This window comes from Cervus canadensis, chromosome X (genome assembly GCF_019320065.1).
Source record: "Cervus canadensis isolate Bull #8, Minnesota chromosome X, ASM1932006v1, whole genome shotgun sequence".
NCBI lineage: Eukaryota > Metazoa > Chordata > Mammalia > Artiodactyla > Cervidae > Cervus > Cervus canadensis.
In genome coordinates, this window is record NC_057419.1 from 45,347,872 (window position 1) to 45,363,257 (window position 15,386).

The 15,386-nt window shown below is 44.0% G+C and overlaps 1 protein-coding gene and 1 non-coding gene across 9 annotated transcripts in view; both read left to right on the forward strand.

Annotated features, from left to right (window-relative positions):
* The window catches only part of CASK (calcium/calmodulin dependent serine protein kinase), a 365,729-nt gene that overhangs the window by 348,367 nt on the left and 1,976 nt on the right, over positions 1 to 15,386 (forward strand). For all 8 annotated transcript variants that reach the window (XM_043458309.1, XM_043458311.1, XM_043458313.1 and 5 more), the window contains 4 exons: positions 1,701 to 1,781; positions 1,883 to 1,963; positions 4,785 to 4,987; positions 12,441 to 12,524. In XM_043458309.1, coding sequence (XP_043314244.1) covers positions 1,701 to 1,781; positions 1,883 to 1,963; positions 4,785 to 4,987; positions 12,441 to 12,524 — 449 coding nt within the window. The remainder of the gene's footprint in view (positions 1 to 1,700; positions 1,782 to 1,882; positions 1,964 to 4,784; positions 4,988 to 12,440; positions 12,525 to 15,386) is intronic.
* Positions 7,955 to 8,027, forward strand: TRNAR-UCU. The gene has a single exon. It is a non-coding gene; the product is annotated as a tRNA-Arg (tRNA).

Below are 15,386 nucleotides of genomic sequence, written 5' to 3' on the forward strand. Positions count from 1 at the left end.
TAGATACTAAAATATATCAGCTTGTTGATGGACCTCTTTCATAAGCATACTTTTCTTGATGGACATAGCACTCAGAGGGCAATACGTATAAAGAGCAATGCCGTCTGCTCTCCTGCTTTTATTTTTACAACTCTTCATCACCATTACCACTGCAGCATGACTAGCTAGCTCTGCCCTGCAGAGAACCTCCTGTTCATTTCGATTTTGTGAATCTGCCATTCTAAACACAGAAAGCATTTTGTGGTTTTTAGCTGTTGCTAGAGAAATATGCTTTAAAGTCTTTTAGTCAGCCTTTATGCAATCAAGTTATCAAAGGAAAACAAATGCACAAATACCCATTAACATGCACTAACCCTTATTTTTAACATATTTTATTTCTCTTTTTTAATATTTTGGGAATGATACTTCTGTTTGTTTGTTTCTGATCTGTTGCATTCCAGAGTATCCTATTTTGCATTTTAAGGTTCTTTGCTACTGGGAAGATCACAAATGTTAAGGACTGAGCTGATATTCAAAAGCATTTGGCCATATTGTTTCAGGGAGTAGACGCTTCTCTTAATGATCGACTGAAGCATTGTAGATTCCTCTATTACACCATGGAATCAGTTTCATGGAATTTATTTCAATCCCTCTAAAATCCAGACCTTATTCAATATTCTTTTTAAAAAAAGAATAGAAATTTCAGTGTGTGCCTGACAACATTTGGGTAATACCACATAGAAAAAAAATATTACAGAAACACAGATACATGATTTTAACCTTCTTGTGAGAATTTTCAAATGTGTGTGAGAATCGGACTACCTTAAACTTCAACAGGAACGGTCATCCTCTTGGGAAAGTTTTTGTAATAGTTTTATTAAGAATCAGGTTTCAAAAAGCTATTTTTAAAGCTTTTCTTCTCAGTCTGTAATGATTAGAGAACTCCCTTTTGCAAAGGTTTTCAAGTTCAGACTGCTTCATGCTTCTTCCGGTTCTATCCATCCCAACTTACCACACACAGGCTGACAAAGTTAGGAGTCCAGGGAACCATGTTCCCCTACTTACACACCCAAGGCTTTCCATTGAATGGATAGCTAGCTGGGTTACAATAAAACCTGTGAGATGCTCATTTCCAAAGTTTGTGAAATCATACTTACAGAACTTGACTTTGACAGAATCTAGCATGCTACCTTCAGCAACTCTGCTGAAAGAAAGAACCATCAAGTTAAAGACCAGCTGTCCATGCATCTCTCATCCATCCCTAGAAATAATCTAGCTGGCCTCTTTCTTGGTTAACTCTAGTTGCATTCACGCTATATTCATGTTAGTCACTGTCTGGAGACTTTTTCTTTTTAGTATTGCTGATTTCTTAAAATTGCAAAAATATGAACAGCATGTGGTTTTGAATGAACTCATATGATTTGTTGGATACTGCATGAAAAAATATGCAGTATCTTTTACAATTGGACTTATATGCATGTGCTCAACATGTATTTGGATGCCTCTGGTTCTAAAGTGCATTTTCATGGGCTTAAAAGTAAAATCTTCTCCCGAAAGGTTATATGACTTAAATTACATGTGAGCTATATATCATAAGTTGGATTCATATTTCTTAAGACATGAATTTACTATAATTTTGGTTTTGCCAGTAAAATTATAATTTATATACATGAGCTATTCCTTCTGTAAATTTATATTCCTTCTAAACCTTTGCATTTTAGTGTTTGATCAATTAGATCTTGTTACATATGAAGAAGTAGTAAAACTGCCAGCATTCAAAAGGAAAACACTAGTCCTATTAGGTAAGTTTGACTGTATAAGTGGCTTTCTTATTTTCATCTTCAAAACATTTTACAATTATTATTAACAATTATCAATTTTAACTTTTTAAAAAATGACATAGGTGCACATGGTGTTGGGAGAAGACACATAAAGAACACCCTCATCACAAAGCACCCAGACCGGTTTGCATACCCTATTCCACGTAAGCAATTAAGTATATTTTTCCTAGAATTTTTCTAACCTTATAATTTACATATTTTTTCTGATGACATAAGTAAGAACTGTTCATTATAGGAAATTTGGAAAATCCAGAAAAGAACAAAGAAGAAAATGAGTTAACAGTGAATCCCAACCCCACCCCACCCCTAATAGTTGTTGTTTAGTCACTCAGTCATGTCCAGTTCTTTGTGAACCCATGGTGTAGCCTGCCAGGCTCCTCTGTCCATGGGATTTCCAGGCAAGAATATTGGAGTGGGTTGCCATTTCCTCCTCAGGGGATCTTCCTGACCCAGGGATTGAACCCAAAGTCTCCTGCATTGACAGTCAGGTTCTTTACCACTGAGCCACCAGCTCCCAAATAATAGTGCCATCAATATTTTATTGAATATCCTTCCAGGCTTCTCTTAGTGCAAATACATGCATGTGTATGTGTGTGTTATCACTGTTATAGTTTAACAAAATTGGGCTCGTCCAATCTGTTCGTAAACTAATTGTTCCAACAGTATGTCATAAATGTTACCCAGATGAATTATTCCTCAGAAAAACAGGTTTTAATGATAGTATAGTTTTCTTTGATATAACAGTATTTTCCTTAATCAGTACCTAAGTTGTTGATTTTTATCACTTTTAAAACCCAATGGGCTATCCACTGCTTATTGTAAAGAATTTTAAATCTATAATATTTTTATTTACCTGATTTTCTCTATCTTATCCTTAATCTCATATCCTCTTTGCTTCCTCAATTACAAAATGAAGTAATTCCAGGAAGATGAAGAGGATTTGAGGTCATGTGAAGTACTTAGCAGATACTGGATAGATAATAGCCACCTTACTACTCTCATTTTATGATTATTATTATTACTATTCCAAAGTTTAAAGTTTGAATCCCAAAAGTTTTCTCACAGTTAGAGCTTTGTTCAGAGTGGGAAGAGCTAAAGGAGAATGTGTGATGATTGACTCCATCCTGCAGCGCCTTCCAATGCCATGTCAACACCACTGACTTTTCTCTACACCCCAGAGAGTTGTGAGGCTTCATCAGACCACTGTCATCCCAGAACCCTGCCTGATTTACTAAAAAAAAATAAATTCACCAAATATTCTTTCAATCAGTACCACTTGAGTTTTCTAGTAAAATACTTCCAAATATTATTTTAATTCTCCTTATGTCTAGACCATGAGCATAGCAAGCTTAGCTAACCTTTCTTCTTGATCATGTAAGCAGTTGAAATTCTATGTTATTAAATGGCCAGTGAACTAGCTTGGTTTTAAAGTGTGCTATTGCTGACCCTAATCATGTCTACTTGCCATAATATTTGACCATGGGTATGTATATAGCACATAATACAGAGTCGACATAGTATGCTGTTTCTTCAGTTTTTTGTGTGCCTGGAGAAAGGGTTCTTCTTTAAACATCCACATTTCGATGTCCATGAGCACTTGGGAGTTGTACAGTCTATTTGGAGCAGGAGTTGGGGAACTCCCCCTGGGTTTGGACTCATGTACAACAAAGAGTTGCATAAATTTGTCCCTGCTCAAAAAAGCAAAGAAGCAAAAGGAGAACGAAAACTAAAACTGTTGTTTCTGGCTTATCTAGAAAAACATTTCCTAAAGTGTATTTTGGAGAATGCTGGTCCTGTTAGTATCCCACAGAAGTAGGACTTATGGGCAGATACTTTAGTAAACACTCACTCAGGTCAGGGGTCAGCAAACCTTTTCTGTAAAGGACTAGACAGCAAATATTTGAGGTTTTGAAGGCCATATGGTCTCTGACACAACTACTCAACTCCGCCATTGTGGCTTGAAAGCAGCCATAGACAATATGTAAACAAATGAGCATGGCTGTGTTCCAATAAAACTTTATTCACAAGAACAGACAGCAGGCCATGTTTGGCCCACAAGTCATAGTTTGCCAATTCCTGGTTTAGGTCTTTCCTAACTATTATGGCCATGTCTGGCTAAGGTCATTATGTTTCCAATGGTATCCCTTTTGCTCTATTCTAATAGTCTCCTTGTATATGATGCTGTAAACCAGCACTATTCAATAGAATGTTCTTTCATGAGAGCATTCTATATCTGTGCTGTCCAGTACGGTAGCCACTAGCCACATGTGGGTACTAAACCCCTGAAATGTGGCTAGGAAGACTGAGGAACTGAATTTTTTAAACTTTTCTTAATTTTCATTTACTTAAATAACCATTTGGGGATTTCCATTGTTTAATTCTCCTTTTTCCTTCTCTGAAGACCTAACTGCATTAAAGCATACAGTAAGTTAAGTTAATCCTGGGTCATTTAGTGTCTTTCCCCTGTCATTACCCTTGAAGGGATGAAATAGATCTCATCTACACACAGAAAGGTTCACCAAACCAAACAACTAACCAGCTACTGTGTTCTGATGTCACATGAACAAATAGGACTTCTAGAACTGATTTCTACAAAGCTACTGGAGGTGGGAACAGAGCATGACATATGCTACAGGATCCATGGCTTTTAAGAGAGATTGAGTTTGGGTAGGTCCACTGGGGGCTCCTCTCGTGGCTCAGATGGTAAAGAATCCGCCTGCAATGCAGGAGACCTGGGTTCAATCCCTGGGTTGGGAAGACCCCCTGGAGGGAGCATAGGATATCCATTCCAGTATTCTTGCCTAGAGAATCCCCATGGACAGAGGAGCCTGACAGGCTCCAGTCTGTGGGGTCACAAAGAGTCAGATGTGACTGAGCAACTAAGCACAGCATAGCACAGGTCCATTGGGAGCATCAGCTCGTATGCTCAGCCTCTTAAACCTCTTTCGACCTGTGACTTTGCAGATACAACCAGACCTCCAAAGAAAGATGAAGAAAATGGAAAGAATTATTACTTTGTATCTCATGACCAAATGATGCAAGACATCTCTAATAACGAGTACCTGGAGTACGGCAGCCACGAGGATGCGATGTACGGGACAAAACTGGAGACCATCCGCAAGATCCACGAGCAAGGTCTCATCGCGATACTGGACGTGGAGCCTCAGGTAATGCCCGGCCACCCCTGGCACGCCGTCATCCTGCTTGCATGCTAAGCTCAGGTTCTGAAATCAAAAAGTGCCATCAGAACATCATGGGTCACATAAAAATCTAATAGCAAGCTGCAGGAAAGTATCGGCAATGAAGGTACTGTGAGTTAACCACCCAAAATGCAAGCTAATCGTTGTGCTCAGAGCGCACACAGTGTATCTAAGAAAGAGAAACTGTTCTCTTATGAGATTCATTATACTCAGGCGCTCAATAAGGCGCCTGATCAGGTCTGTGCCTGCCAGAAACCCTCCAGTAACCTGACTCAGGATGAGACTCTGGCACTTGGTTAAACACCGCAGCCACCTTTCCTCTCTTGGTACAGCTCACACTAGACCATCAGAGCCTCTGCCAGCATCTTAGGTTAATCACCAGCAAGAAATTCTGACCCTGGGCCCTGGGTCTGATGTGCAGCCCTAGCTTTATGAGTGCAAGCACAAGCGAGCCCCAGGGTATGCCAGGTGGAGCAGGGGTACAGACCCGAGGTGGTTCTCAGCTTCCTCCACCTCTTTACTGAGGGACAGTGCCTGACCCTGAGCTTAAACTTGGAGGCATATGGAGAACCTGGAGAGGGCTCAGAGACGATTAGATGATCTGTAGATGCATCCTGTGCTGGAAGAAATTGAAATTATTAAACTTGAAAAGGAAAAAGCACAAGGCCTTACATCAAAAATGCTCACAAGCTATTTTTCATCAGAGGACAAACTAACAAGTGGAACTCAAAGCCCAGTAGGAAGGATTTGGGAGTTGTAGACACCCGGGCAGGTTACAGGAGAGGTTTGTGGGTGCCCATGTGACTCTGTGGCCTGCTGTTTCTAAGACCGACCTGTACGGAAAATCCCATATCACTTATCAACAGAATCAGTATACCACCTGCTGAAATGGTAGACCAGCTCTCCTCCAGCAGGCTTTGTTTCACCAGAAGGCTTACTCCGGGGCAGGGAAGATCCTTGGTCAAGGGCCACTGTGTGAGACATGGGCCCCTAACCATCCCCAAAGAGAGGATGGAACCAGCTTAACCAGGGTTTATGTGACCTGGGGCCTGGCGGCTCAGTTACTCGGCCCCAAGATCCTAACCTCAGGGCCAGGGGGTTCAGCCATTTCCATGTCCCAGCACCTGATGGGGTTCTTGAACTTGGAATCTGGTTAAGGGGCTGGGGAGGAAAGCAACAGTAGGATGAACGCTATACAGTGTACTTAACAATGAACTTGGACCTTTAGAGAACTAAATATATGATGTGTAATGTAGATTGATTTTTGTTTAACTACTGATCCCTCCTTACTAGGGATTGGAAAAATCTTCTGGCCAGGGGTGGCTAGAGGCAAAGTCTCAATCCTGGTCCTGGTCTTCGACACCCTGTCCTTGGGTTCCACACTGGTCTTCACCTGAACGTCGTTTTCTGCTGGTAGTAATGTCTCTAGCAGTATGCTGGCTGCAGGGCTCCTCAGACCCCCTCCGCGTTACCTCAGCCCACTTTCCAGGGCTTTCTGCCTCACCTGCTGCCGCTGCCGCCACCGCTGTTGCTATTGCTGCTACTGCTGCTCCCCTCCTGGCGCCCAGCTTCCCTGTGCCCTCGCCCCTGCCCAGCCCTGCACTGCTCTGCACTGCTGAGTGGGAGACACTTGTCTCGGCCTTATCAGGATGCCCACGTGCGGCACTGGGCACCAGAGCAACCTGTGGCCTGACCTGGGCATCTTCCTTGTTCCCTGTCTGCTGGCGGGGCTCACCGCTTTCTTCTCTCCTGCCTCCTTTGTCCCCCTCCTCTCAGAACTGGGGTCTCTCGGGAGAGATAGGGCCCTGGGCTCAGGGATCACGCAGATCCCTCTTCCCTCATCAGTCTGGTTGACCGCTCTGGTCCCAGGCGCCGTGACCGTCACATCCAGCGGTCCAGCCACAGGTGCCCAGAGCCTGCACCACCTGGGCTTCGCCCTCAGGCTTCTCTCCCTTCAGCCCACTCGCCCCCCGCGGCTGGACGGGGCCTGCACCCTGCCTTCAGGATGCCCGTGGCCATGACCAACTTGCTGTCAGGCAGAGCCCCGTTGCTTTGGGGAGTCTCTCTCCTTAGGATGTTTTCTCCATGCCCTTTTCCCACCCTGGCCGTCTGATTACCCACTCCATGGTGTGTCACGGACAGTTGGACTCAACCAGCCTGTATTAACTGCTTAGTATGTTCTAAGCATTCTGCCAGGAGCTAAGAATACAAATAAGGCAAGCTGGTAAGGATGAAATTCCTTCCTCAGTGTTCATCAAAAACCACCTATGATGGAAGAAGTGCCAGGTGGCATTTTTACAGCTCTCTCCATTCAGCCACTGACAGCCTAGAAAGCCCACACTGGTGTTCAGCTCATTGTCTGTGCCATATTAACTGACTTTAGACAGTTCAGGCCAAACTGAACACATGTCCAATAATACTATATAAGATGCTACGGTTCTGCTTTAATCCCAAAGGACCATGGTAAAGACTTCAGACAAAAATGAGTAACCTGACTTCTCTTAAAATAATAGGAATAGATTGTGTTCCTCTACATTTGCCAAGCAATTAGTTCTTCTACCTAATCCTTGTAACCAGAGATCGAGACATCTGTATCCACTTTTGTAGACGAAGAAATCAAGGCTTAACCTAACTGTCACTTGAACAGTCTCAGTTTGGATTTGGGTTGTTTTTTTAAAGAGAAAATCCCAGCCTCCTTTCACTGTAGAATCCTAGAAAAGTTAACCCTGATTAATCCTTAAGCTAGTGCACCTTTTATATAGGAGTACAATTTAAATCTTTAACATTTAGAAGAATCTGTAAGGAAGTTAAACCTGAGGAAAGCTGTAGAGCTGATTTCTCGTGGAAATAAAGCCATGGCTCAGAAAATAATCTATGTCCCTAATCCCAGAACTCTCATAGCTCTAATGTGTAGTCAAGATAGTTTTAGGAACTTCCCTGATGGTCCAGTGGTTAAGACTCTGCACTTCTACTGCAGGGGGCACAGGTTTGATCCCTGGTCAGGGAACTAAGAAATCCCACATGCCACATGATGTAACCAAAAAAAGGGGGGGGGGGTTTTGGGGGTTTTTTTTAGATTTTAATTATATTCTGATTTGGCCAGTTGCTGCATTGAAGAGTTGCCAGTAACAGAATTGCTGTGGCTTTGCTTTCACCCACAGGGGGAAAGGTTGTCATCAAGGAAGATGTAGAGTCCTATTAGGGATCTGGGCTTAGAAACAAGAGCCAGGTTCTGAACTAGGAGCTGTTATGTGTAGTCAGTTTCTGGGGTCATTGTATTCTTCTTAAGCCCTTAGATCTTTCTCCAAAATGACTCAGATGCTTGCCCTTAAGTACTTTTTATTTTGCAAAAACCATTTAAGTCTTAAAGATAGCTGCTTCTTAGATACTTGGTCAAATGAGTTTTTATTATTTGAGGGTAGTAACCTGAGATTAATTATTGGCCACAGATGAGCCATTAAATCAACTCATCTGCAAAAGAAAAAGAGTTAGTTTTAAATGTTAAATTAATGCTTCGTTGCCTGTCTGAATTCAACATATTTTCAGTGATCTTTCTAGACTCCCTTCTCAGGGATTCAGAAAAAGATATTTGCCTATGAATATTAACAAATTTGTGTCTCATCCTAAAAGTCAGAAAGGAAGAGGGTTTAGAGATCATCTTAAAGCCACCTATTAATGGCCTGATGGAGGGGGATCTGGTGAAGCAATCCCATTTCCTGCTCCTGAATTTCAGGCAAGCTAAGACTGTGCCAGAAAATGGCACCCACTTGAGAGCCATAAGTAGAGCAGAGTCTGGGGACAGAGGCCTTCAAGAACAACTGAGGATGTGCATGTGACTGCTGAAAGTATGAGGGAGACTAGGCAAGATCTCAGTCAGGATTCCAGGCATCTTACCATTTTTGAAACTATAATAATAAAGTCAAAGCCATGAGCAGAAGTAGGAAGCAAATATACTAACCACAGAGGCTACTGTAGTTACTGTGATAAACATGAAATGAGGCTTGGAACTTCCTGGCAGCCAGGACAAAAAGGAGAATGTCATGAATCACATAATTCTCATCTAGTGGAAAGTATGTTGGTTCTTTCCTTGGAGTTAACTGCTAAAGGAATATATCACCTGCTCCTTAGACATAAGAGGCAGTTGGTGGTGTGGTGACTACAGTGTCCATTGACGGCCTCATGCAGTAGGTGCTGAATGACCTTCCCGTCTTCATGGTTAAAGACTGAGTGCGACTGCCTTTTGGTGGTAGTACTCAGTTGCTCAGTCGTGTCCCAGTCTTTGCGACCCCATGGAGTGTAGCCCACCAGGCTCCTCTGTCCATGGGATTCTCCAGGCAAGAATACTGGAGTAGGTTGCCATGCCCTCCTCCAGGAGACCTTCCTGACCCAGGGATCGAACCCATGTCTCCTGTGTCTCCTGCGATGGCAGGCAGATTCTTTACCATTGCGCCACCTGGGAAGCCCATGAATGCTGTGTAGAGCAGGGTAATCCGCAGGCAGATAACAGTTGCTGAGTTTTCTGGTGTGGTAATAGGAGAGTAATAGGAGTAATACTCAATTAGGTGGCTTTTAGGCTGTGGTCACCGAGGGAGAAAAGTCCGTTTCACACCAGGAGTGGTATTCTCAACTTCATCGGAGGGTTGTGGCCCTTGGACATCTATCTGGCACCTCAGGGATGGGAGCAAGGGTAGGGACTGTGCCTTAGTTTGTCCCCATCCAAGTTGCCCAGAAGGTGACTCTGGGTGGGTGTGGAGTGACAAGGAAAACTTACGTCTCAACTGACCCTGGAGTCACCTGATTTATGAACATAGGATGGATAGAAAAAAGGCCCCCAATATTAATGATAGAAAGACCCATTCTAAGCAAAGATCCCTGTTAAGTCCATTGAGCTATATATGGACTTCATGGTATTTGTTCCTTGCGAAAATCTTCAGTCACAAAAGGCTTTGCAAAGAAATGCCAATTACCTCTTTCAAAAATGAACATATGCAAGTTCAAAGAGGTTTCTCCCACAGGGAATCTGAGCCTGTGACTATCACAATTAAAGTACTTTTTTTTTTTTTTGACAGCACTTTGATGGCAGGCAAAATAATGTGCCACACTCCCTTACCCCACAAGGAAAAACTGTAACTAAAATTCAAGCATAATCCTAGAGAAAGTGAACCTTGCACTGAATAGGAAAGTCAAAACCTTGAGCAACCAGTTTGCCTCTTCCATGCCTTGATATTCACAGAGGCTGAGGGAGTCGCTTGAGGCATGAAAACACAATGCCCTCTAATCAAACCTGCCTCAAAAGGCAAAACAGACTTTGTGTGAATTGTATGTACTACTTTTACATCTTTGCTTGATCAAAAAACAATTTCTGCCAGGTGCCATTTGGGGCAGGAGGGCAACCACTGAATGATACAGCCCTGCCCTCAAGAAGCTTAGCCGGTAGCATCCAGATACTTGCATTTCCATGGTGACGGGCATTACAGGTGCCTAAGTGTGGGTGTGTCAGGAGCACACCAGAGGGGCGCCTGCCTCCACTCAGAGCTCACAAAGGATTTGCAGAAGAAAGAACACTCAGCCAAGCAACAGGGAGAGTGGGGAATGGGGGCCAGGGGGTGGAGTGAGTATCCAGGCAAAAGGAGCAGGAAGAGAAAGGCTGACCCTTTTGTGGAACTGAAAGCAGTTCAGCAAGGCCTGTCCACAGAGGGGGACAGAAAGGTGAGCATGGACCAGGCTACATTTCATCCCAAGGCCAAGAGGGAGCTCTCGCAGGGTCTGGAGTGGAGGGGTGATATGAGGGAATTTGTAGTTCCCAAAGATCATTCTAGTGGCAGGGCTTAGTAGGGTTGTGCTGTGCCATACTAAGTCACTTCAGTTGTGTCTGACTCTGCGACCCCATGGACTGCAGCCTGCCAGGCTTCTCTGTCCATGGGATTCTCCAGGCAAGGATACTGGAGTGGGTTGCCATGCCTTCCTCCAGGGGACCTTCCCGACCCAGGGATCAAACTCATGTCTCTTGCATTGGCAGGCGGGTTCTTCACCACTAGCGCCACCTGGGAAGTCCCGTTAGAACAATCATTCTGTGTGCCAAAGGCTCACTCTGACCTTTATGTGACCTCATGTGACCAAGATCACATGGCTGGTAAAGAGCTCTGTGCACGCGTGCTTAGTCATGGCCGACTCTTGGCGACCCCATGGACTGTAGCCCGCCAGGCTCCTCTGTCCATGGGATTCTCCAGGCAAGAATACTGGAGTGGGTTGCCATGTCCTTCTCCAGGGGACCTTCCTGACCCAGGGATTGAACCCCCATCTCTTGTGTCTCCTGCATTGGCAGGCGGATTCTTTACCACTGAGCCACCTGGGAATTGGAAAGCAGTCCAAACTGCTACTACAGCAAACCAGCACTGGGAGTGGGGATGGCGGAGTAGGGATAGGGCAACACAAACAACTGAAAGGCTGTTTAGAAAGCAAACTGTGGCTAACAGAATAGACATGTTAGATTCTTAAATAAAGGACAGCAAGATATTTACCCCTGATGCATACGAATTAGTTACATGTCAGTCACTTGTGAACTGTGTGGCTATGTTGGACTTTGTTGCAGGGTGGGAGTGTAACCCCTTGCTTGGGGTCAGGGGAGAGCCCTGTCCTCAGAGGGGAGGGGCAGAAGCACCAACCCCTGACCAGAATCAACTCCCACAGCATCACGTGCGGACTTTGCAGTTATCTTTGTGCAAACTAGTAGCGTGCAGTTAGAGGTTTTAGATGCCTCAGAACAGAACTGAAAGGGGCCTCAGAGATGCCTCTCCCTTGAACACAGGTATTATCACAAGCCTGCAAATTACTCAGTCACATGGCTTCTAGAGTAGCTCCAGGCTCCATCTCTACACAGGGTCTCCCTTCCCTGTAGAGTCCCAGAGTAGCCGGGGGTGGGGGCCTCCCCGGGGTGGGGGGGCCTCCCCTGGTACAACCCAGAAGGCCTGTGTCGGTGTGAACACAGTCACAGTGGTCAGGACTTGCTCTCCCTGTGAGCAATTTGCAGTGTGGTTTGGTGGGCTCTAGATGAGTTCTGAGCCAGCCTGCTGGCCCCCATCTACCCCAAAATGCATTTCCTAGAAACTGAAATTACCAGGTTTGAATGAACAGTAACCAAACATAATCAGTATGCACTTTTCTGCAGAAAAATAATTCAGATCGATTCATGAGATTCCTAAGAAAAATGTCCAGTTTGTCAGCTTTTATTTTCCGATGGCTACTGTCCACCCCTTGGACAAAAAGAAGTCATATAAGTTATTTATAATGTTGGTAAATTTAATAATATCTGGCCAAAATTTTGAATCAGAGGCTTTTCCAGTTGTATCATTTTCTATGGGCTTGTCTGAACACTGCATCGGTTATTTCTAAGTCTCAGTTTTCTTCTTTGTTTACACAGGCACTGAAGGTCCTGAGAACAGCGGAGTTTGCTCCTTTTGTTGTTTTTATTGCCGCACCAACTATCACTCCAGGTTTGAATGAGGTAAGAATTAATCAGTTTGTCCTCTACTCAGCAGTCCCCTGAGTAAGGATGCTTTGTGTCGCTCGTTCAAGGCCAAAGCCCCATCTCATTAAGACAACTAAGTGAAGCTCTGCTTTGTCCGCCATGCCGGCCATTAAGATTTCCAGAGATCAAGGTCCTCGTTCAGAAGGAGGAATTACACCCCACAGAGAAGTATGGTTTTTCCAAGATCATAGTCATTAGGCAATTCAAGCTTGAGTGTCCAGAGCAGTCAGCCTTCTCCATAGGCCTGCTCCCGCACTGTGGGGCTGCCTTCCTGATCACAGCTGCACTGACAGAGCTCGGGGCCAAAGATGGCTTTGCCTGAGGACAACTATGAGGCATCCACCACCTTGGCTGAGCTGCCCAGGCTCCCCTGAGCAGCCTCCAGTGTAGAACCCATGCAGGATCTCTACCCAGGCCCTTAGAGACTCCCAAACCTAGAAGTGAGCTCAGTCCCCTCTCAGGCCTACTCAAATCAGCAGCCACCATGGAGATGGTGCCTGTGAGGCTCAGCAGTAGCATCTAGAACCAAGCTGGCTCACATAGCCTGCTACTGCCAGGCTGATGAGAAGGTAGTTATGGCATGTCCAGTAAATATACTGCTGCTGTAGGGTCATTCATATGAGGAAACTCTCTAGAAAGTTAATACTGAAGACCATCCCTTCCACAGGGTCTAGAACCCACCAGAATGTTCTTGGCACTGTCTCGTTAACAGTGGCCTAGACTCACCCAAGTCTGTGACAGTAAAATCAAAGCTTGGAGATTTTTCACCTTCAGGAAAAAAATTAAATATCCTGGCAAGAATACTGGAGTGGGTTGCCATTTCCTTTTCCAGGGGGTCTTCCCAACCCAGGGATCAAACCCACGTCTCCTGCATGGCAGGCAGATTCTTTCCCATCTGAGCCACCAGGGAAGTCATCTAGGTTTAAAGAAGATTAAATATCTCGATTTCTATGTCACTTATATTTTCAGTCATTTTTTTATGTTTCATTTGCAAAAGATGTATTCCTTGGTAAAGTCTACTTTTCCGTCTTATTTAATACACAAACATGTTTGAAACTCCATGTTGTGGCTAGCTCTTATCCTTTGGTTACCATGTATTTTTCTTGAATTACCATCTTTGCTTTGTTTTTGTTTTTGCCTTTTTTCCTGCCCTTTTACTAATTTTCCATAGCTGCCAAAATGGTGCAGAAAATTGCCTGTAAGTACCAGCTAGGAGGTGATAAAATACAGCCTTGTTTCCTTTCATAGATTTAGAATGTAGACATTTTGTTCCCACAAATCCTTGCTTTTGCTGTTAGAATAAAGGCATTTTGTTTTCACTGAGTTAACCCCTGCTCATGTTAAGTCAAGCCTGCAGAGAAGCTGTTGTAGAGGAAGAAACTGACAAATATAACTTCATCTTGTAAGATCGTTAAGAGGGAACTTTAAGTTGGGGGGAGAACTACATTAAAAATTTGATGTTCTCAGCCATAAATTTTCTTGAATGTTTTCACCAGCCCAGCTTTCTGAACAAATTATAAGCCCTGTTAGTGGATCTTAAAGCCCAGGACTTTATATTAGCCCAGGACTATTGTATATTCCAATAGAATCCCCTAGCCTGGAGCACGACATGGTAGGAATTGCTCCTTCTCGTACTGGTAGGAAGCACTCCTGTCTTTGGGTGAATGCATGTTTCCTAAAATGGGGCTTTTGTGTTGTGTTTCTTGTGGAGCCACAGTGAAAATACTATGCTTTTTAAGTGCAAGCAGAAAGTGTGTTGATACAACCTTAGAAGGTAATGATTAACTGAGGTCTTACCTACGCTGAAGTAGGTAATACCTAACATCCAAAGCATGCCTCATCCTGCTTTGAAATTTTGGTAGATAACAAAACAGGTTAGGACACTCTCATTTCAGAGTGTCCTGATAGAAAAGATTGATTTCCCAACTTGTCTGGTGTCTGTCATCCCCACTGTGGTGCTGTGATGGAATCGAGTGTTACTATTTTACCTCGAATCCCCTTGTCAAAGGGTTGCACCACACACCGAGGTTCCCCTAGGAAGAGTCTCTTATAAACAGGTGGGCCTCAGGGAAAAGAAGAGGGGTCCTAAGCCTGCAGTGAGCGCCAACAGTTCCCAAGTCCCTGACGGCACCGCACCTTTCAGAGATGGGTCTCTGTCATCATGGGCCCCCAGTTCCTAGTAGATTTCCAATTTAACATGCCTCACATCCTCTCATGGCCAGTATTAGCCAGCGATGCGCTTGCTCTTTTGGTAAGGTTTATTAAGCACTTACTATGTATAAGGCATAATGCCAAGTGCTGGGCACAGCAGGGCAAGTTTGCACTGTAGTTGGGGAGAGAGATACTCAAACAAACAAGCATTTAATTGTATCTATTGATAGATATATATTTCAGAGTCCACCCAACAGCTCACCTACCTAATCAGTTAATTTGACTTACAGAGTTTCCTGGTTTCAAACTTGAACTTCCCCATTAAAAGCTCAATATAACAAGATCTGAGCCATGACGGTACAGAGGCAAACTTTCTGGTGGCCCTTAAGAGATCCTCATCTTGAAAGAACTGCCATCCTGAGGCTTTCTGGGGCGCATGGCAGAAGTTTAGGGAAAGTCTTTACCGCAGCAAAGAGTTGAGTAGCTGCTTCTCCTTCAGAGTTTTTTCCGTAAGAGATACAAGGACCTACAGTGATGTTTGGCCATTTCCAACGCAGACCACCTTGAAGGGATTCATTGGGTGTGAGTTACTTTTGTATCTGGGATATGGCCTCATTTCATCCATTACTGATAACATCCAAAAAGCTTTTGCCCCTGGCATATCCACTGCTAGTGAGTGCAGGCAAT